At 49.1% G+C, this 26,941-nt stretch overlaps 2 protein-coding genes across 3 annotated transcripts in view; one reads left to right on the top strand and one right to left on the bottom strand.

Moving 5' to 3' along the window:
- Nucleotides 1-13,500: 13,500 nt before the first annotated feature.
- On the bottom strand, nucleotides 13,501-23,700 carry LRRC14 (leucine rich repeat containing 14). Of its 2 annotated transcripts, none has more exons than XM_045006394.1 (4): nucleotides 23,603-23,700; nucleotides 19,767-20,134; nucleotides 16,988-17,629; nucleotides 13,501-16,545 (listed from the first exon to the last, which is right to left on the bottom strand). In XM_045006394.1, the coding sequence occupies exons 2-4, from the start codon at nucleotides 20,087-20,089 to the stop codon at nucleotides 15,975-15,977; spliced, it is 1,536 nt and encodes a 511-aa protein (XP_044862329.1). In that variant the 5' UTR covers nucleotides 20,090-20,134; nucleotides 23,603-23,700; the 3' UTR covers nucleotides 13,501-15,974. The 2 variants fall into 2 exon arrangements, with proteins under 2 accessions (XP_044862329.1, XP_044862328.1); XM_045006393.1 differs by lacking the exon at nucleotides 23,603-23,700 and adding an exon at nucleotides 20,297-20,713.
- A 71-nt stretch (nucleotides 23,701-23,771) lies between these two features.
- RECQL4 (RecQ like helicase 4) overlaps nucleotides 23,772-26,941 on the top strand; it is a 45,849-nt gene continuing 42,679 nt past the window's right edge. The window contains 3 exon segments of the mRNA XM_045006385.1: nucleotides 23,772-23,889; nucleotides 25,747-25,846; nucleotides 25,848-25,871. Of these exon segments, the coding sequence (XP_044862320.1) occupies nucleotides 25,787-25,846; nucleotides 25,848-25,871 (84 nt within the window). The 5' untranslated portion in view covers nucleotides 23,772-23,889; nucleotides 25,747-25,786.

Below are 26,941 nucleotides of genomic sequence, written 5' to 3'. Positions count from 1 at the left end.
GCTCAGTGTGTGTGGTCGGAAGCAGCCAGGCACTCCAGACGTGCTGTGTCTTGCAAGGTAGAGCTCCCCACCAGCCCCTTCGAAGGCTGAAGTCCTCTTCCTGGACAGCTCCACTCCAAGCAGTGCAGTGTAAGATCCCCCTGGTCCTGGACGGGGGATCGCCTTTAGGGGCTCGAGAAGAGTCTAGGCACCTTTACATCTTGCTCTCTCGAGTGTAGTTGCCAGCGAGGGTTTTGATTGTGATGCCATTGAGAAACTGGACAGAGAAACAACTTCCTTCTCTTAGGCCACTGGCCATCAGAAACATGCATAGCCCCTAGCTCATCACTGAAGCCATTACCTGGTGTGGGTCATGTGAATTGGTGCTCTACAAGTGGAGGCCGTGTGTCTCATTACAAATTCCTTGAATCATCCAGACCCTTCTCAAAGCCCAGTGCTGGGCTGCTATGAGCATTAGGCCCTGTATCTTGTGATCACAGCACGATGGGATTTTACAAAGCCCGAAGCCCCTTTCTCTTTCAGTGCAGGATTAGTTCTATGGTGCGTCTGTTCTCTGCTCTTAATGCATTTTTTTTTAAATAACCATAAGAACGGCCATATTGGGTCAGACTAAAGGTCCATCTAGCCCAGAATCCCGTCTTCCAACAGTGGCCAATGCCAGGTGCTTCAGATGAAATGAACAGAACAGGGAATCATCAAGTGATCCATTCCCAGTTGCCTATTCCCAGCCTCTGGCAAACAAAATCTTCTGGACTGGAAGGATTTTTTTAAAATTTCAGATGTGAATTAAGTTTAAAAAAAATCCACTGAGTTGTGGTTTTTTTTTTTTTTTTAAGTTTCCCAAAACTTCTGAAAGCAATTCTTACCCGATGTAAATCGCTTCTTTGCTGAGAATAAAATGAAACATTTCAACCCAGAATGGAACGTTTTCGCCAGAAAATTAAGGGCTTGGACGGGAAGTGTTACCATCACTCATAGCATCACAAACATGTGGACTATGTGAGAATCTTTCTTTTTTAAGCTGGTATCGAGTTAGGTGATTGGAGAGACCAGCTAGTCCATCTTCTACATCGGCCTAGGCTGGGATAGATCCCGACGGTATTGCTCTCCCCTGTCCAGGCGAGTTCTAAACAGCTAAATCAATGATCAGATTTTAGGCCTGAAGCTGCCAAGCTGTGTCCGTGTTTCCATCCCAAACCTCTTTGGGGTTAGTGGGTTCTCCCTGAACCAAAGGAGCATTTCAATGTTACTTGCTAACCATGGGCTGAATATTTAAAAGTAAAAACGTGTCATTGAAGTAGTTTTGGTTATAAATACTGAATAATGCTCCCTAGTTGCACGCAGACAAGGTTGCATTTGGGTCTTGTGTCAATCCAGAATAACTCTTGACTTCAGAGGAGATATTTTACATTTCCAGCTGTGTAAGTGAAGTCAGAATCTGGCCCACTAATTGCATTCCAAATCAAATGAATAGCTACCTCAACTTTCCAGCAGTCAGAAGAGAAATCCAATGCTTGTCTTCAGCTGTGCTGTATGCACAATCTGTGTATAGAATTGTGCTGCAATGAAGCATCTGTATTATTGATCAGATGTCAAATGGCTCATGTTAACACTTGAGTTATTCAGGCTACTGTTTTAATCACCAGCACTCACTGTAGTAGGCTTTGTTGGGAGCCTACATGTTTGTCACTTATAATCTACAGAAATGGTGAGGACATTAACAAACAGTCCTCTTAGCATTCACTCGTTTGCATTTCAGTCTGCACTGCTACCAGTGCTACATTGCTACAACCTTGAGAATGATGCTGTCTCTTAACTATAAATACACTTAGTGCTTCGACTGTTCTTTCCATCAGGAACTCAAAAGCACTTAACAGACATGAACAGTCTAACCTAGGAGCTAGGTCAGTACTGGTCCCTTCCACGCACGGAGGAACTGAGATGGAGAGAAGTGAAGCAGCTTGGCTAAATTCCCCAAGAAACCAGATGTGCTGACTCTCCCTGTGCCTTACCCACAAGGCTGTGCTTCTTAAACAAGGTAGGGGCTTCTCAAACCAGGGAGTGCCTTTCAGACTCCTCTCAGCTGGTTCTTGCCACACCTCTTCCTGGTGACTAGAAATGTAATTAAATTAACCTGCATTGATCATCAATAGGAAACACTCCAGGAATTATAATCCTCAGTCTCCGTAGCTGAATTAAAGTTGCTTATGTCCTAAACCTGAAGCATCAATAGCTGTTTTGTGGGATTCCCCTCCTAGCAAGCACCTTTTCCGCTCGTATATTTTTGAGCTGATCGTTTCTTGGGCAGCCTCAGCGCTGACTAACAGATTCTTCCCTCCTACAGTTGAGGTGGCTAGAAAGGAAGGATTATAGGGCTGGCTTGGTCAGGATGCCGGAATCTCTCTTGGAAGTGATTTGACTAGAGAGCAACAATTGCTTCCCAAAACAGTGCATCAGTGACATTCGTGTGCTGGAGCAGAATTTAGATATATGCAGTTCAGCTGTTTCTTTCTCCCAGCAATTGCTGGGCATAGGGCACAGGCTGATGGTGCATTGTCCATGCATGCTAAGAAATTATGTATATCCTTGAAGGTATGAACTGATGCAGCAATGAGGAGTTGCTCCAGCTTTAGAATGCTGTTTTGCACTCCACCTCTGTTCACTTCCAAACCCCCTGGCTGCAACCCGAAGCTCTTCGGAGAGCACTGCTAGCAGACTGTATGGCAGGAGAGACCCTTCATGCTGGTGCTCATAGCAGAAAGAATTTCCATGCTTACATGCAACAGTGGGGCAGCATGATCTGATGGTCAGAGCATGGGACTAAGAATCTTGGGATCTACTGGCTCTGCCCCTAACTCACTTGGGCAGGTCACTTTAATCTCAGTTTCATCATCTGTAAAATGGACATGGGCGTACCTGTCTCCCAGGGAGTGGGGTGTTTGTAAAGCATGATATAGCTGGGTAGCTAATGGCCTCCAGATCTCTAATGCAGCACTACCCATTCTGTAGGGAGAAAGGTAGGGAAAGGAATCGATGGGAGGCTTTTTGTGGTTAGCACATGGGAGTGGGAGGCGGGACTCCTGGATTCTATTCTCAGCTCTGCCACTGACTTGCTGAATGACCTTGCATCAGTCACTTTCCCTCTCTGTGCCTCAGTTTCCCCATCTGTACAAAGGAGCAGAGAGGCATAGTTCATTTGTGTTTGCTAAGAGCTTGGATGCGGGGGAAAGGAAGGAGCTACACAACAATATAAGGGGAGCAAAATGTTAATTTAAAGGGCTGTTTTGTGGCAGGTGAGGGATCCTGACTCAAATGAAGCACACTACGGAACACCTTGGGCGAACATCTCCATGTTACAGTCACACAGAGAGGTGACGTGACTTGCCTGGAGTCACCCAGCAAGTCAGGAATAGATCCCAGATCCTCATGACACTTGGCCCAGTGTCCTCACTATTTGTCCATGCTGCTTGTCCTGGCGTGTCAAGTCACAGTTCCCCTGGCTATGTCTTCTGTGCATCCCACGCTGAGGGAGGCACCATTGCTTTGCCACAGAACTTAAGAGACTGCAAAACAGAATGAGCTCAGTCGTTAGTATTTGTTTTCCAAAAGCCCCAAAATGTGCTGGGTGTTCCCCTCCCCCCCATAAAAAGAAGGAAGGGGTGTGCAGTCTACATTAAATATAATTCATGCCCCCCCAGCTGTTGGAATAGGGTTGGGGTTGTCTTCCCCTTCTAAATACCTTAGAAGATGTATTCCACGAGTCTATTGCTAAAAAACAGGACACAAATACTAGTAACAATAACCGGCCTTTACACAACACCTTCCCGCTGGGGATCTCAAAGCAGGTTACTAAGGTGGATAGTTGTTGTTGTTGTTGCTGTTTGACAGAGGAAACTGACACACAGAGAGATAAGGGACCTGCTCAAGGCTACAAAGGGAGTCCTAGGCGGAAATGAACGCTGGTTTTCAAATCCTCAGGCTTCTGTTCTAACCACCAGCCAGTGCTGCCTCTGCAGCTGTTTGTGCCGGGTCTATAACATTTTTGTTGTGGCTGCAGAAATAGTATAAATTGCTAATAGACCCTTTCCTCTGAGCTGCATTGACCTGAGCTGTAGCATAACAAAAAGAGCAATGTTGGCTTTAGCTGAAGCATTGAAGATAGATATGAAACTGACCTAGTTGGTCGTGCAATCCAGCTCCCCTTCCGTGCCTATTTTTTTGCTAGTATTTTGCCCAGTCTAGTGTTAAATTTCCCAAGCCACTGGGCTGAAAGAAACCATAGACTCCCCCACAGTCCATCCTGCTGTTTGCTAACTGGATCTGACATGTTCAAAGAGTAAAACAAGCCTCATAGACCAAAGGCAAGGTGTATTGCAATGCTGTTCTGCTCTGAAAAGCGCCCTCTCTAGCAGCAGTACCATGGGACACGGTGTTCATTGCCTCCTGCTGGCTCCGGTCAGATTAGCTTTAGTTCCTTGTGAATAGGGGTTTGTGTTGCTGGAGATGCCTCCTGAGGTAAGAAAGTCAAGTGGGGGGGGCTTCCCTGCCTCCTGGGGATATTTTAAGGCTGACTCCATTAAAGTGCAGAAATTGCACTGAGATCCTGAATGCAGGGTATTGTGGCTTTGTGCATGGGCCAGTTCGAGTTAGGCATATTCCTACTGGCCTCCTCGACTCAACTGATGGAGCTGGGAAGCCTCTGCTGGCTTTACTTTTTAATATGCAGCTACAGTGCCATAGGCCTGTGTCCTGAAGAACATATAAACCAGGGGTTCTCAAACTGGGGTCATGAGGTTATTACATGGGGGCCATGAGCTGTCAGCCTCCACCCCAAACCCCACTTTGTCTCCAGCATTTATAATGGTGTTAAATATATAAAAGTGTTTTTAATTTATATGGGGGGGGGGGGTTGTGCTCAGAGGCTTGCTGTGTGAAAGGGGTCACCAGTGCAAAAGTTTGAGAACCATCAGTATAAACTATGCTGACTACGATAAACTGGAGGAGATTGGAGGTTATACCAGGGAGGGAGGGATGAAGGTAATCACAGACTAACCCTATGGGCGTTGTTGTTGGCTCCTAGTTTAGAAAAATGTTTCAGTTGTTTTTTGATTGCTGGAAAGGAAGCAGTGGATGGGAAAAGGAGGAAGGGGAGGTAGTGCAGAGGGGGGTCCCAGCATGCTCTGGGGAGGGGTAAGGAAACAACAGGGCATGGCAGGGAGGTGTACTGGTGGCCCACAGGGTCAGAGTGGTGGGGGACCGATGCAGGCAGGGGCAGAACTGGGCAAGGACTTTGATGCAGAAGTGGCTGTGGAGCCTGGGGAGGGGGTGCGGCTGATATGATCAGAGCAGCAGATGAGAAAGCTGGGTGGCAGCAGCATTTCAGATGGGAGCGAGGTGGCTGGTGGAAAGGCCAGAGAGAAGGGGGTTGTAGTTGTCCAGGCGGGAGATTGACGAGGGGTTTGGCAGTAGGGAATGGACTGGGAAGCAAGAGCCTCTTAGCCAGCCAGAATGAGGAGCCCTGCACTGCGCCTTGAGGAGCAGCAAAGAGCCACAGGGGGACAGACCTGCAGCAGGAGCCTTTCCACTAAACCTGGCTTAGTCAGGTCTCCAGTTCCAATCCTGGCCCTTGCCCCGCTGCAGAGAGCAGCAGTCATGCAGCCCCACTCCCAGCTTCAACAAAGGGGTAGATGGGTAGTAACAGAGCAGGGTGCTGCCTTCCCTCCTCTAGCTGGCCAAGAGGCCTTTCTCTGCCAGTATTTCCTGGGCTCCAGTGTTCGGGGTTACGGGTTTCCTCGCGCGAGCTGTCACTTTGCCAGCCTCCTAGAGTGCACCACTTCCAAGTTCCCCCTAATTTGCAGTAAACACCAGGCACTTAGTGCCCCTTGTTGATTTCAGCAGGTGGCAGGAGATGAACAGACTCCATGTTAATAAGCCTGGAGCTACGCTCAGCAGCTCATTAATCTCTCAATTAGAGGGCACATATAGCTTTGTGCATAAATTTGTGGCCACGTATATTTAACCTTCACTAATGCAGGCTAAATGGAGTACGTAAATCCTATTATCTCTCGCCTCCGCATCAGAGTGTCAATGAATGGGGGAGATTCCTAGATGATTTTAGGTCGGCGCAGCCATGGAGTCTCTCCAGAAAGAGGAATCACTGTATGAGAGCAAATGTTTGGGCAAAAAGGCAACAAGTGGGGGGTCCTGTAATGTCTCCCCATCCCAGCCCCCAGGCTAGGTAAAGAAAGGATCTGGTGGTGATCTGTAAGCACAGGCTCCTCCAGCCAGGCTCAGTAGCTGGAAGGGGAGATCAATGGAAGGACCTATCATGGCTAAGCTGAGACGCTAATAGCTTGGCCCTAAAGGAGCTGTCCCTGAGTTGTGGGTATGAGGCAACTCTAATGTTCATGAGGTGCTCGGAGATCACCAGCTGGAAGGGATGTTAAACTTCCTGCCTCAGGGTTTAAGCTGATCGCTCACTTTTCGAGACCAGGATGGATTATCCCACATCTGCTACTGGATTCTTACACCTTCCTTTGCAGTATGTGGTGTTGGCCACTGTCAGAGACAGGAGACTGGGCTAGATGGAGTTTGGTTCTGATCCAGTCTAGCAAATCCTTGTTCCCAAGCCCAACAGTATTGCAAAATGCTTCTATTGCTGGCTGGCAGTGCTGCGCCATGGGAGTGGACATGGGTCGCAGGGTTAGTGTCTGGCTCACATATTTTCCATAGTTTTCTTGGTTAAAACCTGTTAAATGGAATCAGTGACCTTAACTTCCCCAAAGCAGAGACCTGCTAGCCACCGTGGCCGCCTGACAGAAGAAATCGTGATAATACTCGTCACTTATTCGACTGAGACGCTCTGGGGCCCTGATGGCAACGGCCCATTTGGGTTTCCTGCCTGTACTCAGCTGGCAAGCAGGGTGAACAAACTGGATGTCACTGTTACGGCTGGAGAGGACAATTCTTGGAAGACTGTTGCTCAAAAGGGCACACAGGTGGCTGAAGTCCCATGAGAGAGACTGATGGCCTTTTGGTGACCTCTGGAAAGACCACGGTCATTGATGGGGCGTACAACTTTTGTGACGGGGCGGGGCATGAAGGGGTATTGATGCAACCGGCAGAGCAGCTGCTGCTGGCTCTGTCTCACATCTACCTGAAATGCCCCAGCTGAAGGAGGGGATAGGAACAGAAAAGAGAAAGCAGGCTGCAGTGGCCTGCCCTGGTAGAGCAGGATCTCTCTGCTGTGCCTGGAAGGAAGCAGATCCCAGGGGCCTGAGAACTAGAGCCAGCCTGGAAGAGAAAAAAGGCAGGTTGAAGTTACAGACTGTCCCTCTACTTGGTGAGTGGGCAGCCTGGCCAGGTCTCCCCTGGAGCTGGGGTGGAGGTGGATGGCCCCAGCTGCAGCCTGCTGGGAGTCCTAGAGTGGGGGAGTTTCACCCCAAAGCAAATGGCTCTCCAGTCTCACAGCCTTAACTCCTGGGAATGTGAGGTTCAGGTCAGCAATGCTCCGACCGAGCATCTTGCTTGGCAAGAGAAACTCTGAGATGGATTAAAAACAAGGGGGGAGGGGGTGGTGGAATTGACACATTAGCAAGTAGCCAGATAACTCCTGGAAAGTGATTGTTTTCCAGGGCTTTGCAGGGTCAGGTGCCAGGTGAATGGGTGGGAGACTGGGCAGGGAGCACTGACCTGTTCTGCCTCCTGGATTGCTGAGCTCAAGAATGGCCACACTGAGTCAGACCAAAGGTCCATCTAGCCCAGTATCCCATCTTCCGACAGCGGCCAATGCCCCACAAGGAACGAACAGAACAGGGAATCATCAAGTGATCCATCCCGTTGCCCATTCCCAGCTTCTGGCAAACAGAGCCTAGGGACACCATCCCCACTCATCCTGGCTAATAGCCATTGATGGACCTATCCTCCATGAATGTATCTAGTTCTTTTTTGAACCCCGTTATAATCTTGGCCTTCACATCATCCTCTGGCAAGGAGTTCCACAGGTTGATTGTGCGTTGTGTGAAGAAATACTTCCTTGTGTTTGTTTTAAACCTGCTGCCTATTAATTTCATTTGGTGACCCCGAGTTCTTGTGTTATGAGAGAGTAAATAACACTTCCTTATTTACTTTCTCCACACCAGTTTTATAGTCCTCTATCATATCCCCCCCTTAGTTGTGTCCTTTCCAAGCTGAAAAGTCCCAATCTTATTAATCTCTCCTCATACGGAAGCTGTTCCATGCCCCTAATCATTTTTGTTGCCCCTTTCTGAACCTTTTCCAATTCCAGTATATCTTTTTTGAGATGGGGTGACATCTGCACGCAGTATTCAAATAGGGCGTACCATGGATTTATATAGGGGCAATATGATATTTTCTGTCTAATCTATCCCTTTCTTAGTGATTCCCAACATTGTTTGCTTTTTTGACTGCTGCTGCACATTGAGTGGATGTTTTCAGAGAACTATCCACTGCGACTCCAAGATCTTTCTGGAGTGGTAACAGCTGATTTAGACCCCATCATTGTATATGTAGAGTTGGGATTATGTTTTCCAATGTGCATTACTTTGCATTTATCAACACTGAATTTCATCTGCCATTTTCTTGCCCAGTCACCCAGTTTTGAGAGATCCTTTTGTAGCTCATCACAGTCTGCCTGGGACTTAACTATCTTGAGTAGTTTTATATCATCTGCAAATTTTGCCACCTCATTGTTTACCCTTTTTTCCAGATCATTTATGAATATGTTAAATAGGACTGGACCCAGTACAGACCCCTGGGGGACACCCCTATTTACCTCTCTCCATTCTGAAAACTGACCCTTTATTCCTACCCTTTGTTTCCTGTCTTTTAACCAGTTACCGATCCACGAGAGAACCTTCCCTCTTATCCCATGACAGCTTAGTTTGCTTAAGAGTCTTTGGTGAGGGACCTTGTCAAAGGCTTTCTGAAAATCTAAGTACGCTATATCCACTGGATCCCGCTTGTCCACAGGCTTGTTGACCCCCTCAAAGAATTCTAGTAGATTGGTGAGGCATGATTTCCCTGTACAAATACCATGTTGACATTTCCCCAACAAATTATGTTCATCTATGTGTCTGAAAATTTGGTTCTTTACTATAGTTACAACCAGTCTGCCCAGTACTGAAGTCAGGTTTACGGGCCTGTAATTGCCAGGGTCACCACTGGAGCCCTTTTAAAAAAATTGGTATCACATTAGCTATCCTCCAGTCATTTGGTAGAAGCTGATTTAAATGATAGGTTACAGGCTACAGTTAGTAGTCCTGCAATTTCACATTTGAGTTCCTTCAGAACTCTTGGGTGAATCCCATCAGATCCTGGAGTCTTATTACTGTTTAGTTTATCAATTTGTTCCAAAACCTCCTCTAATGACACCTCAATCTGGGACAGTTTCTCAGATTTGTCACCTAAAAAAAAAAAGCAAACTCCATAAGCAAACAGGCACTGCTTCCAGCTGCAAACATTGGTCCGGCATCAAGCAGGGGGAAGGCAGGTAGACTGGTCGGCCAGTCATGTACAGCTACAGCTATATGGGAATAAACATGCTGGAGTGAATAAATCACTCATTGGAGGGGGGCAGGGGGCTGTGCTGCTGAGGGGATAGATCAGGAGGTGGGTGTGGGGGAAATGTTAGATCACTATATGGGTAAAGAGGCACAATCCTCTAGAACAGTGGTTCTCAACCTGTGGGCTGCTTGCAGCCCAATCAGCACATAGCTGCGGCCCATGTGACATCCTTAGAGCCATAGAGGTAGTATATATATTGTGTGGATGTGGCCACATGACACAGAGACCTGCATATGTGGCCCACAATGGTAAATAGGTTGAGAACCGCTGCCCTAGAAGCTCATGATCCAGCTGATGCTATTTGCCCTTACAAATATGGAAATAGGACAGCCAAGGAAAGCCACATTGATATACTCCAATTTCCCCAGCTGTCACATGAGAACAGTGCTATGGCTGTAACTCAAAAGACACGTTAAAAGACTAAAGCACATAGTGTTTGTAAAGCACGGCGAGATCCTGCGATGGAAGGTGCCAAGGAAGCACAAACCATTAGTAGTTGCCCCTCCTCCCCCAGCCAGGCTGTATAGGGCACCAAAAAAGGACCACTTATTGTCCAGGAATTAAGTGGTGGTTTTCTAAGGTGGGCTGCAGGCTTGTAGTGGCTAATACAGAACAGGGCCAGGTACATTTCTGTCGGGGTTTCATTAAAATCTCTTGGTGGAATCTAGAGAGGGGGATAGCTCAGACTATAGGGGAAAAAAGTCCCAGTGCCAAGAACTACACCCCAGTTGTTCTCTACTAGCTAACTACAGTGCAAGAACAGTTCACGTTAATACATGGATGCTCCGGTTACTCATGCTCTAGGCTAGAATGACCACACTGGCTCTCTAGCAAAAGAGGTTTTAGGAGGCCAATGCAAATGCCGAAATAGAAAAGTTTTATTACTCTCTATTCTACAGTAATAATGTGCTCAGTGTGGACTTCAGGAAACTGGCAGATACTTTAATTCGTATCAGAGGGAGACTGCCTAGTGCAAAGCTGCAAGATCGGTTCCAAGCATAAGGGAATCTGTCACCTAAATTTTGCTTGAAATGAACTAGCTCTCCCCTGTGTGACAGAAATTGGAGAGGATTAAAAGTACTGAATCTTATACATAATGGAAACACTGTCTGATCGATTGGAATGCATTTCTGAACCAATTTATCACTCCAGGTTAGATCATTTTAAATACATTAATGTAAAGGCTGGACTAAGGGTTTAATGCATTTTGTCTTTCCTTGTAATCATTCAGGAGAATGAACCGACACTGGATGTTGCTCTGTGGATTATTCTGAGATTAGATAGATGCCTTTTATCATTAATAATGTTGAACTGCCTGCACTGGTTTTGTGTATCACTGTGGCAGACATCCCTGAACTGCTTGCTCAAGATTAGTCAACTAGCATATCACTTTCTAAACCCAACGTGCAGCAGCCTTCTTCAGGGCCTGGCAAGAGCGAGGGGATGCCATGGCCACGTCTAGGCCCCAATGCATTGGAAGTGGCTAAGCACTGCTCAGGCTAGTGCCCTAAGAATCTCAGCTCATTTACATGATCAGTAATTTCACGTTATCCTCAAGTCTAGGCCCTGAGAAGTGACTTGGCGGGTTTGGACCATACTAATCCACAGCGCGGAGGAGAATTAGAAAAACCATTCCAGCATTTAATGAGTTTGGCTGAACTGGATAAGAAAGAGGATCTCTGTCCAACTTCACCCTTGTAACTCTCCAGGACAATAGCGAGCGACAACACTTTTAACCAATGACACACAAGTTAGAAGCTATTACATCATCTGAACATACTCTCATTGGCTGACCGTGTCCCAAAGGTGAGACAACCGTTGTTGGCAGCTTCTGCCTCATGGAAGCTAACCCCTTTAGGGGGGTCATGTCGAGCACGGGGCGTGAATATCAGTACAGCTTTGCTTGGGACAGCAAACTTTCCCTTTGCTGTGGATTAACAAGTCCCAAAGAAATTGCTCTTCAGACTGTTCTCCACTGCAATCCAGTTTGGTCTCAGTCATGACTGCAACTTACAGGCACAGCCCCCAAACATCCTCTGGAAAGATCGGATTGGGAGAGTGTCCCATAGGGCATCATGGCGCAGGGTGTGCGCTGCTGTTTGGTTTTGAATGGATACAGCATGTTGCTGTTTGAATGTTTGGCCCCTTGGACTAAGACTTGAAACAGGAGCTTGCCTGGTTTCTCTGGCAATGATTTGCAGATGTGAGGAAACTCTCTTCTACCCTGACCCACCTGTTTGACATGCAAAGGGCTAGTTCCCTCCTACCATTTCAGTGGTTGGAGAATTGGCTATTGCAGACTTCACTCGCGGCTGGAAACATGGCAATCCCTTTTCCAAGGACACACAAAACCAAGATCCTGCTGAGTTCTCACAGTGCTTTCTCCAAGCGTCGAAACACCAGTGTACTGATCAAATTCCACCTCCTGCAATTACTTTCTGCCTCCCTGAATCCCCTCCTCTGATTTAAACAGACACAGCATTCTTCGCTGGTGTCCTAACGGGTTGCTGCACTGTTGAATGGCTGGTGTTTCACCCCAGAGATGGCTGCATGTCATCAACAGATGAGATAATCTCTTGTACATAGTTGGTAAAACACTGTTAGATCCTTCTAACTGTGAGGGTACTGTACAAATGCAAGATCATTTCCAAAAATAAACACTGGTTGAACCATCAGTAGCCACCGCTGCACTTGGCCAGAGTGAGAGGCTCATAGTAGTCCATGATGGGAAGGGAATGAAAAAGATTTAATCGCTGTAGCAGGGTCTAGTACAATTGATGTGCACAGCCATAAAACAGAGTGCCTGCGCCATACATCTGAAATAGACATGATGAAGAGACAGACCAGAGGGGACAGGGCAGATTGCTAGGCAAGAGAGTGAGCTTAATCTCTTAAGAGCAGGCGTGAGGACAGGCACAGAGGGGGCTGCAGAGATGATGAGTGACTGGAGGTGCCCGAAGATGTCAGATGTGAGGGGAGTCCATAATGGGGACTGTTCTAGGCTTGGGGGCAGCGTAAAAGCGTGTGGAGAAGCAAGCAGGAGGGGTGGGCAAGGCCAAGGGTGGGAGGAGGAGGAGATGGGAGCTGACATACAGAGAAGACGACACACTTAGGATACACCTGCCCCGGAGCTGGGAGCATGCGTCCCAGCTCGGGCAGATAGACAGGACTAGTAACATACCCGCAAAGGTGACTTCCCCCCTCTCGAGGGCTAAGAGCTCTGGAGCGCTCCTGGGGCCGAGGGCACACAGGTGGCCCACTGCTAGGGGAGTTAGGAAAGAGGGAGCCAGACTCTAACCCACCGACTCAAACACTAATCTCGTCTCACTTTATTCGTCCCTTGGACTACGGTGTCCAGTTGTGGGCACCACACTTCAGGACAGATGGGGATAACGGGAAGCGCATCCGGAGGGGAGCAACAAAAATGCTCTAAGGTTTAGAAAGCCTGAAGTATAAAGAAAGGTTAAAACACTGGGCATGTTTAGTCTTGAGGAAAGCAGAGTGACGGGGGACCTGACTCCAGTCTTCAGATATGTTACGGGTGGTTATAAAAAGGATGGGGATCAAGTGTTCTCCATGTCCACTGTAGGCCCATTACGTGTCCTACCTTATCTGCAGCAAGGCAGATTTAGGTTAGATTCTGGGAAAATCTTTCCAGCGCTAAGGAGAGTTAAGCTCTAGAACAGGCTTCCAAGGGAGGTTGTTAGAATCCCCATCATTGGAAGATTTTAAACACAGGTTGGATACAGAGTAGCAGCCGTGTTAGTCTGTATCCGCAAAAAGAACAGGAGTACTTGTGGCACCTTAAAGACTAACAAATTTATTTTAGCTGCAGCTCACGAAAGCTCATGCTAAAATAAATTTGTTAGTCTTTAAGGTGCCACAAGTACTCCTGTTCTTTTTACAGGTTGGATAAACACCTGTCAGGGATGGTCGAAGTTTACTTGGTCCTGCCACAGCGCAGGGGGCTGGACTTGGTTTCCCAAGGTCCCTTCCAGCCCGACATTTCTATGTTTCTAATGGCCAAAACTCTGTGACTGAAACCAGGGCTTTGTGCTCACACTGTGTGGTTGCTAGCGGCTCCTGCAGCGATGTCGTCACTGTCAATGCGACATTGTGCTTGTTTTCCACGTCACTAGGGGGAGGTGGTAGAAAGAGACAGGGGCTCCAAGACAGTTTTGATACAAACAAGTGTATCCAGCAGCAGCAGAGTGACCTCTGCCAAAGGGCAGCTAGTTAAATAGCTGCTCCAGTGAGAAAGTCCCCAGGTCATAAGACACTATCTTGTAGCGTGCCTTTCATCTGAAGCAGTGGGCCCCAACCTTTTCCAGGTGGCGGGTGCCAAGCCACCAAGGACCATGGCCGGCGGACAAGCATCTGCCGAAATGCTGCTGAGAAGCGGCAACGTCAAGAGGTGTCGCCGCTGCAAATCAGTGGCATTTCGGGGAACGATGCCTCTTGGTGACGCCGCTTTTCGGGGGCATTTCGGGCAGGGTTTGTACAAAGCACATTTTTTAAATGGATCTTGAACGCTCAAGGATCTAGCAGAGTTGTTTGAGGATGGGGTTGATAAACAGAGGATATATGCAGATGAGAGTGGATTTTGGAGAGGGGCTGCATTCACTGGCTAAAGTAACAGGAGAATTTAAGCAGAGGGGCAGCCCACGTAACACTGCCATGGGTAATGTGCTGAAGGAATGAGTTACTAGCTTTCAAAGTCCCTGAGCTCGGCAGTCTCACACAAAATTAACCCCCCACTGGGCATGATTATTCCCTCAAAGTGGCCAGAACAAAGACGTTTATCTAAGCAAATATGCAGCCATAGAGGATGTGGGAAGGAGAGGAGAGTTCAGACAGCAAAAACAAACCACAAGTGTGTGTCAAGGGGGGAAATGGAGTTGGATGGGAGGGAGGTCCTCTTGCCCAAGAGAAACAGGTGGGGCTTGAAGACTTTAAGCTGATGGGAGTTAAAATGAGGCCAGACGTTTAACTGGTCAAGAGAGGGATTGTTGAAGGTGTCAAGTTACGTGCAGTAGAATATAATCAGCCCGAGTTAAAGCTGGAAGGGAGTGATAAGATGACTATGCAGGTAGACAGGGCAGAAGGCCATGGAAGTAATCTTGTGGGATTTTACAGACCAGGGAAGAAAGAAGCCACTTCCAGTCATAAGTTAGACAGGTAGCAACAAACCCACCCCAGAAGGGAACTGGATAGCCACACAGCTTGAGCGTGGAATGGTATGCAGAAGCCGAGAGCACATGGTAGATGGAAGAGCTCAATTACATCCCTCTCAGCTAATGAAGGATCATTCCCTATTGGATGTTTGGAGGCTAGGGACACCACTCCTTACCCATCCTGGCTTACCACATGCCCATGGCTGGTAAGTATACCAGGGAGCATGAATCATCTTCTGCAGGATCTAACCTCTCATATAAAAAAAAAAAAGTTTCTAGTTGTGAAGAAGCCTACAAGGGGAGTGTAAACAGTCAGTCTGCATACCACTCCAATGCCTCTGCTGTTACTCAGATCTTCCATGCACCCGCAGCAGAGTGAAAACCCACAGGGGTGTTGTCAGTCTCACCACTACTATACTCTGCAAGCAGCTGTGAAATGGATAAGAACTGAGCCAATTTTATTTTGTTACATCTTAGGAAAGCTCCATGCAACAGCAGAGATGGAGGAAATATTCAGTTCACAGGAGGACTCCAAAATGAAGGCTGGGGGAATGATAGAGTGGCACTAGACACCCCACTTGCAGCAGCCATAAAGCCAAGCAGGAGTATAGTAGAGCTGTCCCTAAATATAGGTCTCCCCACCTTTCACATCTGTCTGGCTAGTGGGTTTAGTGCTCTGGCTACTACATGACTGGTAACATTTCTAAGCCCTACGCACACGTGAGAGAGAATGATGGGATACATTAGAAGAGAAGTGGAGAGAGGGGTTTTCAGATGAGGTAATCCATGCAAGAGCAGACTGCCCAGAAGCTAGGAATGGATCGGTGTTTTTAGAAGGGGCCTTCTAATTGTTGGGCTGCTGCATTTGTACCGTGGCTAGGACACTTTGCTAAGAATTCTGCAGGGCTACACTAAAGTCATGTAAAGGGCATGTAAGAACCTACATAAGGTAAGGGGGTCATAGTGCCATTGCTATCCTGTCTTGCTGTGCCTATCTGGGATAAGCCATGGCAGCTTTAATCTCAGCTTTACTGAACGGAGGTGCAGAAGGAGAGAAGAGAACTTCCATTTGAATTCATGCACTAAACAGATGCTGTTAAAAATGTGTATAAAAGTGTTGTTGCTGCGTCCACTGAACCGCTCAACTTTGAAGGGGCATTAAAAATTACCAGCCTGATTAGTTTGTTTTCTCCTTCATTTTGCATTCCTGGTGAGCTACAAATTAAAATAATCTAAGGTATTGTGCCTGCATAAGTTTGTGGTCCAGACGGCGTCAGTCCTGCTTGCAGTCAGCAGCATCTGTTGCAACTCAGCGCTCACCCTGGAAAACTTCTCTTCATCCACAGAACCATTCAAGAGGTTAGAGGAGGTGGGGGGCCATGGCAGGTTCTCACTGTAGCAGTCCACAGGGTAGGGGTAAATGACGAGCTGCAAGTACAATAGGCCCATGGTCCTCTGCAGCAAGTTCTTCAGCCCCCGCGTAGAGAGGGGGTTGCCAAACACCCCCAGGTAGCGAAGCTGAGAGCAGCGGCACAGGGCGGGGAGAAGTGATTCCAGATGGATATCCATCAGGCGGCACTCCATGATGTCCAGGTGGAGAAGGGATGAGGAGGCCTCTTCTAGGAGATGCTGGAAGGGCTGGAGAAGCGAGTCAGACAAGTTGTTGCCGCTGAGGTCCAGCTTCTTCAGGGTGGGGGTGTGAAGGCTTTGCGAAAGGTAGGCGAGGTCATTGGGGAGCAGGTAGCAGAAGGCCAGCTCCAGGCTTTCCAAGGGACCCTGCAAATCGCTGGTGGGAAGAAAGATTGTAAGCGTCAGTTCCATTTTAGAGAACTACTGTAGCTCGCAGAGGGCAGAAATCAAAATGGCTGGAAAAGGCCACACCACCAAGTAGCTCAGGGCCAAATCAAGATCAGCATTAAAGCTGCAGATGCGTACAGTGACGAACACCCCTAATACTAGTTATAAAGTCTGGATGCTTGGAGAGTTGCACGATGGGACCTGCAGTGCACTGGCCAAACTGTCACGTTAAAGGAGGTGGCAGAATACAGGTCCCAACATGCAAAGAAACTTCTCTGATCAAGATGGAGCTTTGCATGATGGGACCTATAGTCTCCATGGGTCACAAAAGAAGAGCTGCAACCTGCTCTATTACGCAGAGTCACTCACACGCCTGTCAATGTGCCAGTGCAGCCCTCAGCTGGGCCCCCCCGGCCCTACAAACAGCTTACCCCAGCAGTTGCCTTAGCTTTCCGGAAAGCCTGGAGGAGCCCAAATTCAGCTCCTTGAGACAGGACAATCTACTGAGCTGGGTGGCGAAGTAGTGGAGGCTTCCTTCCATCCCCGCCGAGAGCCGTCTCACATCAATGTTGCTGTAGGGCAGCTTCAGGCTGACCAGGTTGGTGAATTTTGCCATGTGCGGGAGAATCACCCTCAGGCCAGACAGCCCCAGGTTATTGAATCTCAGATCCACCTGCCGAACACCTGTGGGATCCAGGAACTCCAGGAGCCCCACGGTACTTGCAATGGGCAGCTCCTCAGCCCGGAAGTCCCGGCACTTCAGCCGCAGCATGCTGTTGGCGTTGTTCTGCAAGGCGTCTTTAAGGACTCCGTAAGAGGTGCTGTTCACAAAGAGATCCACGTGGACTTCCACAGCAACAGGCTGTGGCGGCGGCAGAGCCACCGAGCTGCTGTAGGGGCCCTTCCTCCGCTTCGAGGTGCGCTTGGTGCACTTGCTTTGGTGTTTGGAAACGTCAATGCACGCTTTCGCCAGGGTCACCGTCCTGGACCACAGGCTCATGCTTTCTGGGCCCTGGTCTATTCCATCGTCCTGAAGCCCCGTCATGTCCAGAACCTGCAGGCGCTGCCTCTTGCTGGGGAAGACAAGAAAAAAGGAGCAAAATAATGAGAGACTGAAAAGACCTATTGGGTCACCTACTTCATTCACGCAGCTACTGCAGGATCGTTCCCCACACAGGGCCATATAGTCACTCTCCCAGTGGCTTGGGAACCAGAACCCAGTGGGGGGAGGGAGAGGTGTTAGTATCAATTACTGGCTTGAAAAGACTCGCTCTCGCTCCAGGACTGGGGCCTCATCTCCCTTCTCATGGCAGCTGTAAAGACTGAACCACTTGTGTTGCTCAGATGATGTGACATGCAGCCTAAGGATTAGCTCTTTGGTTTACCAGTTCCAGACGCACGGCATGGGCTCTGCCTAGCTTTAGTCTTTTGGTCACTTGTTCATTCTAGAACAGAGGAACCACGTGATCTTACTGCAACCCTCAGCCTTCCCTACCCCAACTCCCACCAATGTCTCTAAAATAAGAGTGACACTATTCAGCTCAGATAAGATTTAGGGCATCTCAGGTGTAGATCTCAAAGCTTTCTGAAGGAGGCTCAGTATCACTGCCCCATTCCACAGAGGGGGAAAGCCCGTGGTCACAAAGCAGGGACTAGAATCCAGGTCTTCTGATTTCCGCTCCAACCCCTATCCAGTGAACCTCACTGCCTTCCCTGGCAGGGATTTTGTTTTACAGAAAAAATAAAAAGCATCTTACACTTTGGGGCACTGCATAGTGGTTAAGACAGGCTGACATTTAAGACCATTCCCTCCATTTCCAACGGGAAGAGAGCAATGCTCATGGATGGATAAAACCAGTGGCTAACCAGCAGGAATTACTGCACTGTGTCCCACCTCCCAAAGCTGCTTATGGCCTGTCACTTGACAAATAGAAGTTGTTTAATGCTGCAGACAGGCTGATAGTGCCACACTGCAGAGAAACCACATGCAAAACGGCCAGAGCCTGCTTCCAAAGTGCAGTCTGCAGCACAATCACATGCAAGGAGCCAGAGGAGGCATTTACCAAGCAGCTGCTCCCTGAGACTCATCCCATTCTGCTGCAATTTGAGGAAACTGAAATTGGACGCCTGGTTTAACATGGTAAGATACCTGGAACATTTGGTCCACCCAGATTTAAGTCTGCACCCAGCACCTCAGATCAGCAGCTCCTCCTCCTCCAGAGGGACACAAAGCGCAATTTCAATTTGAACTACAAGCCCAAATATGGAAACCACCATATTTTCTTGTCACACAACCAAGAACAAAAGCAAAGCTTGTCCCAGCCCTACTGGCTCATCACTGCAGGCTGTACTAAAGGGCCAGAGGCCCCAGGTCGATAACATGTAACATGTTAGTGCAGCGTTTCTCTAACTGGGGGTCCCGACCCAAAAGGGGGTCACAGGGCTATTATCGGGGTGTCACGAGATCACAACAAATATCGTGACAACCTTTAGATCCTTTGCTAGGGTTACCATATTTCAAGTTCCCAAATAAAGGAGACTGCTGGGAGAGGGGTACAACAGCCGCCGCTCTCCAGCCGCCCAGCTCTGAAGCACGGGTGGCAATACTAAATCACGGACATTTGTTTGTATTTCAAAAATGAAAACGGAACGTGGAGGATGATTTAAGGGTCTGCCTCAGTTCCCTGCAGCTGCGATTGAAAAAAACAACAACATGCGCTTCAAAACAGCAGCCCCCCTCGCAGGAAGTGTCCAGAAACTTGTTTGTGTATAGTTGCGTATAAAGCCACAATCCTTGGACAATGTTATGATTATTGCCACAATCACTGAAAGAGGCTTCCAGCTCCCCAAGCTGTATCCTGTTGTCTTATTTTTTTACCCAGAAAACATGTCTCTTAAATATCCATGTATTTATTCCTGAAAACTGTTGCTTTACACTTTTTGAGAGGCTTCAGTGCCTTTGGCTGCAGGGATAATGATTCCATGCTTCATTTAGTGCTCCTGAGGATGTACAGTATTTTTGTCATCCCTTTTGGGGCAGTGGGGTCATCACAGCCTCAAATAGTTTCAAAGGGTGGCCCAGCAAAAAAAGTCTGAGAACCCGTGTTAGTGTGTTACTGTAAGTCTCCTCCCCCACTGCCTCCCAGTATAGTTTAGTCTCATCAGCATGTGACCCTTGTGGTAGGTAATGAGCGGTGCGCTGACAGGTACCTTTGGCTGTGGAGTCGGTCTTCGAGAGCCTCATTCAGGTAGGCCACCACTCCCAGGATGACAGTCTGCACACATAGCTTGTTGGGCTTCTCCTGGAGCAGAGCACGGTCACAGTGCTGACACTTCCGCAAAAGCTTCTGGAAACTGAGTACTGGGAAAGGCCATGTCTGCACCAGATCTTGCAGCACTAGAGTCCTCTTGTCCATGAAAGCTGCCTTGAACAAGACTGGATACAACTCCTTTGGGATGAACTCCAAGGCACCGCGCACCGTGGAGTGGTGGGAAACCACCTTCTGTGCACAGAGGAACACGAGGGAGTGCATGGCTGCAGGGAGGCAGCAAGCCAGAGCCCCAGCTTCACAGAACCACTGAAAGAGAAGAGAAACATCTAATGATATACCTGCCCCCAGGACACACTGCAACATTCCTGATGAGATCTCTGACTTTCACCAAGAATTAACCAGTTTTTGCATTGTTCCCTGCAGCTGCTGCTGAGTGAGCAAGAGAGACATATCCCATCCTCATCTCACCTGCTCTGCTTCTGCTGTCTGAGAGCCAGCCAGACAGTGAAAGAACAGAGCTGGGAACCCAGTGCAAGGGTAGAAGGCCAGCACACCTGCCTGCCAGGCAACCACACCCTGGTGGCTGGTATCGATCGGTACCCACGGAAGGTAATTGCTGCAATGGGAAGAAAGAAGATAGCGAAGAGGTCCAAGATCAAATCTTTTGTGAAGGTTTATAACTACAACCATCTAATGCCCACCAGGTATTCTGTGGATATTCCTCTGGACAAAACCGTTGTCAATAAAGATGTGTTCAGGGACCCTGCACTGAAACGCAAGGCAAGGTGCGAAGCCAAGGTGAAATTTGAGGAAAGATACAAGACTGGCAAGAATACGTGGTTCTTCCAGAAGCTGCGATTCTAAACTTGTAACATGGCTGCATCAATAAATGTGTATTAAAAAACAAAAAACAAACAAACAAAAACCTTCAGGTAAGAAAGATCCCACCTGCCTCCGGTGCTCCAGCGACATTCTTACAACAGGAGGGGGCTAGAAATCAGAGGGGGACCCCCAGAACTGCAGAAATTTAACCCTGTGGTTCCATTTGCTAAACTGTTTACAAGCCCCCAGAGCACTGTTGGTCCTTGATTTTACAAGGCCAGCCAGGGTGCAGGTCCTCTCTGACCAACTCACAGCTCTTCTTCCCTTGCTCATGTCTCCTCCCTGTAGCCCTCCTTCCCCCCTACAATGCATAGACCACCAAGTTCCTCCCCTTCCACCCGAATTTCTCTGCCAAGATGCCACGTCTCTCTACTGTTTCTACGACCTCTAGCAGGTCATCTATAGCCCACTGCTGACCTTGAAGAGCATGGGGCTAACGTGTCTATGGTCATGGACTAAAATGGTTATTTCTCCAATACAGCGGGCAGGGAGCAGCATCCCTCAGAGCTCTGGATCTAATAAGATCTATTCATCTTCAGACTCAGCCCCTTTTGCACACCCTGATGGGAATGGTCTTGCCTACAGCCCGCAGGTAGCAAAGATATGATTATCACAACAGCTCTTATATTAAGTTTCACCAGAAAGCTCAGAACCAAAATGCCCTCACTTAACATAAATGGAACCAGAAACTGTGGTGCAATCCCCTGGATCTCAGTAGCCATTAGATCTTGAGCTGACACACAACAGTCACTGTTCCCAGAGATACTGCAGTTGGGCAGGGCAGTAAGGCTCAGTCCAACAGACCCAACACCTTAGCTGGCTCTGCTAGGAGTCCTGGAGAAAGATGGAGTGCTTGATATGTTAGGAATTGTGCATTAATAGTTTGTGTCTCCTAGGACTCCTTGGTCTTCAAACTCATCTTGGTTGTCAAGATGGGAAGCACTGTGTACGTGAGGTCAGATCCAAAAAGCACAGTCACTGCCCTAACACAATCATCCTAAAGCTGAACTAAGTAACTCCTTCCTCCCTATCTATCCCCATTTGTATCTTACCGCACTGCCCCCATCCCCTCCGCTTTGCTAATATAACATCTGCCTCAGCCACCTGTTTGTCCACATCTCCCACAACCATCTTTGTGCTTTCTTCTATACAACCTCATGCTTGGAGTTCAGACCCTGAACTGGTCCATAATACCACTGCCCTTTCCTCCTCCAAATCCACTTCTAGTTAGTGGATCACGGGGGATTGCGGATATTACATAGACTGATATAAATACATGATCAGAATGACCAGGAACTCTCCAGTTGAGCATGTGAGCCTTTCTACTATATTTTACTCACTTGTTGCATCTTGTCTTTAATTACTTAGTAGGGGTGGTCTCTCTCCACGTGTTTGTAACACCACCTAGCACAACATACCTTGATTGTGATTAGGGCTTTTGGATGCTACTATAATATAAATAAAAGCTACAACAGCCAATACGTCCAGCCCATCTGCGATTGAATCCAGGATTGTATTAGCCACCCACGATGGATTAAACAACACGTCAATTAGGGATACTGGCCACTCGTTGCTCAGACTGCTGAGAAGTAAGGCAGCACTGGCAGATTACCACTTGGCCCCCACCTTCACGCTGGTTTGCTCCTCCCTTTTCTCCTTATGCTGATCCTGACAGAAATCAAGGAAGTTAGATCGGGGTTAGAGTAAATGACCCTTGTGGTCCCTTCTAACCCTATGAGTCTAAGTGGGATGGGACAGCAATCCCTCCTGGCCTGTTAGCAGCCTTGTTCCACCTAGTCAGTCAATCTGGCCATCAGAGGGTTTCAGCCACAGAATCTGGGGGTTCAAGTAGTGAAAGACCAATATCCTAGTGCAAGAGACATGCTAGTACAGTACACTCTTCTCAAACCAACTAGCTCCATTACCACGAGCACAGCCCCCATCTCACAATGTGGCCCACTCATGCCTCATCCCACTGCACTTGACCATAACATCACTGTGTGCTCCAGCCAACTGGGGCACCGAATCCTGGCCATCTCCCACGCCACTGAGGCTGGTCAGTGGCACACACGTGGGGAAATTAAATCACGATAACCTCATGACCCACGTAGCGCGTCCATAACCTCTTCCCCTTCTTCTCTCTACTTCCCACCCGACACCAAAGAAGAAGGGCAGAGAGGGACAGCTAGGCCAGGAGATGCTGGGATTCAGCCAGCCACCTCTGGAGCAGACTGGACTACAACCCACTGACCAAAAAGAGGGGGCAGCTCCTACAAGCTGCTGACATCCACAAATGATGCTTTAGCATCAGCAGAACTGAGCCCAGACTCCCCTGCGGGGAACCTGCTCGTCTGGGCCCGGCTCTGCTGGAAGCGATGGAGGAAGCTGCTAGGAGATGCTGCAGGAGACATCTCCAAGGGGGGGTGAGGGGGCAGCAGATATCACAAAGCCACAGACCGGGGGGGCGGGGGGGGGCAGAGGGGAACAGAACCTGCAGCCCCTTTTCCAGAGACGTTTGGGGAAGGAGCAGCGTGGGGGGGGAACAAAAGCCCCGCAGCAGGGCTGGGGGAACGGACAGCTGCTCCGGGGGGCGGGGGGAGTCGCGCCCCCCCCTTACACACTACTGCCTGGGAGGGGCTCAGTCCCCCCCAAGGAGGGGTCAACCCCCTCCCCCCAGACAGCTCATGTCCCCCCTACTCCAGACCCTCCCCCACTTGCCTCAGGGGGTTCGCGCCCCTCCCCCCCGGGGGGGTTCGCGCCCCAGGCCCCGGCGCTCCGGGGGGGGTCACGCCTGAGACCTCTCCCCCCACGGGGGGGGGTCATGCCCCTCCCCCAACTCTGCCGTGGTTGAGGCCCCGCCCCCCCAGCCGCGAGGAGGCCCTCGGCTCTTACCGTCTCCCCACCGGCCAGGCCCCGCGCGCGCTCGGAACCCCCGGGGCCGGTCCGGGCTCCGCAGGCCCCGCCCCACCTGAGGCTACCGCACTTCCGGGTGTGCGTGGTGACGCAGCGGCGTGCCCGGTAACGACGTTTTCCGGAACGGAGAGGCGGGTCCTTGCGTTTCCTTGGAGATTGGGGCTGTGATTGGGCAGCTGGCTCGTTCCTCCCGCTGCGGCCGCTCCTATTGGTGGGCGCTCGGGGCAGGCGGGAGGTTTGTGCGGGAGCCGCCAGGACCGGTGCGGGTGAGTCCGGGGCTTCGTTACCCGCTGGGCTGTAGCACCGTATCCCCCGGGCGCCTCTCAGGCGGGGGTTGGTCCCCGGGCGCCCGGGTTCCTCTCAGGCGGGGGATGGGCCCGGACGCCTGGGTTCCTCTCAGGCGGGGGATGGGCCCGGACGCCTGGGTTCCTCTCAGGCGGGGGTTGGTCCCCGGGCGCCTCTCAGGCGGGGGATGGTCCCCTGATGCCTGGGTTCCTGTCAGGCTGGGGATGGCCCCCGGGCGCCTGGGTTCATCTCAGGCGGGGGCCGAGCCCGGTTCTCTTGGCAGCTCTTCTACTGACTCGCTGTGTCACCCTGGTGAAATCTCTCCCTCCGTGCCTCAGTTTCCCCTCTGGGAGGTGTGAGGCAGTTCAGAGGGCTTTGTGGGACAATACCTGTAAAGTGGATTTCCGCAGGGGATACCTTGGTGGGGGTGGTGCAAATTCTCCCCCTCTTAAGCCAAGAGAAACCCACTGTATACTAGTGACTTGCTTCTGGATCAAAGATCCCTGGATCCGTACAAGAGGGCGGACGGACTTGTCATGAGGATGCTTGTTCTGAGTTGAAGCTGTGATAAACCTGTAAACAAAAGTATCAGAGGGGTAGCCGTGTTAGTCTGGATCTGTAAAAAGCAGCAGAGAGTCCTGTGGCACCTTATAGACTATCAGCCGACGAAGTGGGGATTCACCCACGAAAGCTCATGCTCCAATACGTCCGTTAGTCTAGAAGGTGCCACAGGACTCTTTGCTGCTTTTGTAAACAAAAGACTTCCCTAGGGAGGAGGGGTGAAGTGCTTATCCTGCCAGAACCCGCATTAGAATTGGGGTGAGCTCTGGTAAGCTGATCAGTGCGTGTGTAGCTTCTTTTGTTGTTTGAATGTTTTCTCTGTAATGCTTTTTACGGTAAGAATAAAGTAGGCTTTCTTAGAAAGCTCTGTGTGGTATCTTACAGCTGTAGCAACCCCTCTGTTATCAGTCTCTGAAGAGAAAGCAAGCAGGTCTGTTTAGCCAGACAGTCTTTATTGCAGGGGTTCTCGAACTGGGGGTTAGGACCCCTCGGGGGTTGCAAGGTTATTACATGGGGGGTCATGAGCTGTCAGCCTCCACCCAACTCTGCTTCACCCCCAGTATTTATGAGTGTTAAATATATTTAAAAGTGTTTTTAATTTATAAGGGGGGGTTGTTCTCAGAGGCTTGCTATGTGAAAGGGGTCACCAGTACATAACTTTGAGAACCATGCTTTATTGGGAAATACACAGCGAAGGCAGGGAACTGTTCACCCTGAGAATACTCTGCTCAGGCAGCAAAGAGACAAAGATTCTCCACCCTTGAGAGGCATCAGTTGTGGAGCTAGGAGCCTGAGAGTGGGTGCCCTTGCTGAGCCACTAAGGGGAGATACTGGTGCAGTTGCTTTGAACTGTGACAATATCGCACTCCCTTCTTGAGTGGAACATGGGAGCTCAGTTTGGGACAGGAAGTGAAGCGGTAGGCTGCACTGATTTTCAAACCATAGTGGGGATGTATCCAGTTGCCTCATGTATGGAGCACAGACAGTGTGAACCACTTGAGATAGCGAGTAGATTAGCAGCCTTGGTGGAAAGTCCCCACTATGTAGTGGTTAAAGTGCAGGTTCCTGCCAGACGTCATCTGCAATGACTAAAGTGGTCAGAGCCTTGGCGTTACATCACACTGACTTCCCCATGGATGTGCCTATAGATTGGTGCTTTATATGACAACTGTATAGTATTCACTAGAAAGCAGTGGGGATATCTGCCTGTTGTTAATAAAACTGCAAATGGCCGGTTCTGGAGAGGATTAATCTAAAGATCTGTGCAATATTTACAGCTGGTGCAGTTCTTCAGAGTAGGGCCAGGCCTTCGGCGCCATGGACAGATACAACGAGGTCAAAGTCCTGCTGAAAAAATGGGAGACGACATTTCTTCAGTGAGCACCAGAGGAAACCGAGCAAGGTACCTGTGCAGGGATGGGAGGGGATATGACTCATGGAATCAGAGGTTTTAAGAGTAGCCTTGCAAAAGAAAAATACAGGAAAGAGAAGGATAGGTTTAAAATCTGCCAATGTTCATCTGTGCTGGGGATTATGTGGTTCTGCTGCTGTCTGCACTGATTTGAGGAAAGATTAAAAGAGCTAAATCTTTAGCGTTTGGCTGAGCAACACCCTGGCGTGCCAACTGTCTGCAAGTTCAAATGCCAAGGAAGGCCAGGAATTGTTCAAGATGGTGTGAAGGAGGCATAAAATGAAGAGTGAGATGACAAGAAGAGGGGGGGAATTTAAGACTGAATATCGGGGAAGAATTGTTAATAATCAGTAGTCTGCCATTCTGGAGGACAGCCTCCCAGGGGGATTGGAGAGATTCAAAGGTTAAAATTTACCTGGATTATGGTATTGTCTGGAGGCCCCAGTTGGAGTCAGGCTGCCATATCCATATTCTCCATACATATTAATTATCTGGGAGTGCCCCCAAGGCTCAGTCATAAAACTACATTCCTCAGTCGAGGTCCCGGCCTACCATTCCCAGGCCCACCAAAAGGGACTGAAAACAAAAACTGTCCATCAGTCATGGGGGAATGTGCAGACCAAGGGACAGGATGGGGCATGAATGTATGAATGGTAAAGTAAGGTGGCCATATAACAGTTTTTAGCCCACTGGGTCATCTTCACTCCATGCATTATGCTTTTCCAGAATGATGGGTAAGTGTCCTCCCTATGAAAAGACAAAAAGTGGGGGATGTAGTAGAAAGAGAGCTGGGACATAAGGCCTTGTATCAGAAGCCTGGTGTGAGGCCTAAGGCCTGAACTAAAGTAGTGGTCAAGCTTTGCGGATATGAAGCAAAGAAGCAAAGTTAGTAGAAGGCAGGCTCTGCCTGCTTGCAAGCTCACAGAACCTGGCAAGAACAGGGCTGGTATTACAAAAACACACATTCCTAAGAGAGGCTAGGCGTGGGAAACTCACGCAAATCACATTCCAGAAGGGTGGTACCAGAACACCCCCTATACTCATAGTATGGTAAAACACCC

Source organism: Mauremys mutica, chromosome 2, assembly GCF_020497125.1.
Source record: "Mauremys mutica isolate MM-2020 ecotype Southern chromosome 2, ASM2049712v1, whole genome shotgun sequence".
Lineage (NCBI taxonomy): Eukaryota > Metazoa > Chordata > Testudines > Geoemydidae > Mauremys > Mauremys mutica.
This window is presented reverse-complemented; position numbering and strand designations above follow the sequence as displayed.

Bases quoted from the DNA above. Each gene is read 5' to 3' on its own strand.
- LRRC14 (XM_045006393.1), bottom strand. From the start codon at position 20,518: ATGGTTGTAGTTATAAACCTTCACAAAAGATTTGATCTTGGACCTCTT. The intron at 20,135-20,296 runs GTGAGATGAGGA...CTTCTCTTTCAG, and splicing joins AGACAGCAGAAGCAGAGCAG to TGGTTCTGTGAAGCTGGGGC. The intron at 16,546-16,987 runs GTAAGCTGTTTG...TCTTCCCACCAG, and splicing joins AAGCTAAGGCAACTGCTGGG to CGATTTGCAGGGTCCCTTGG.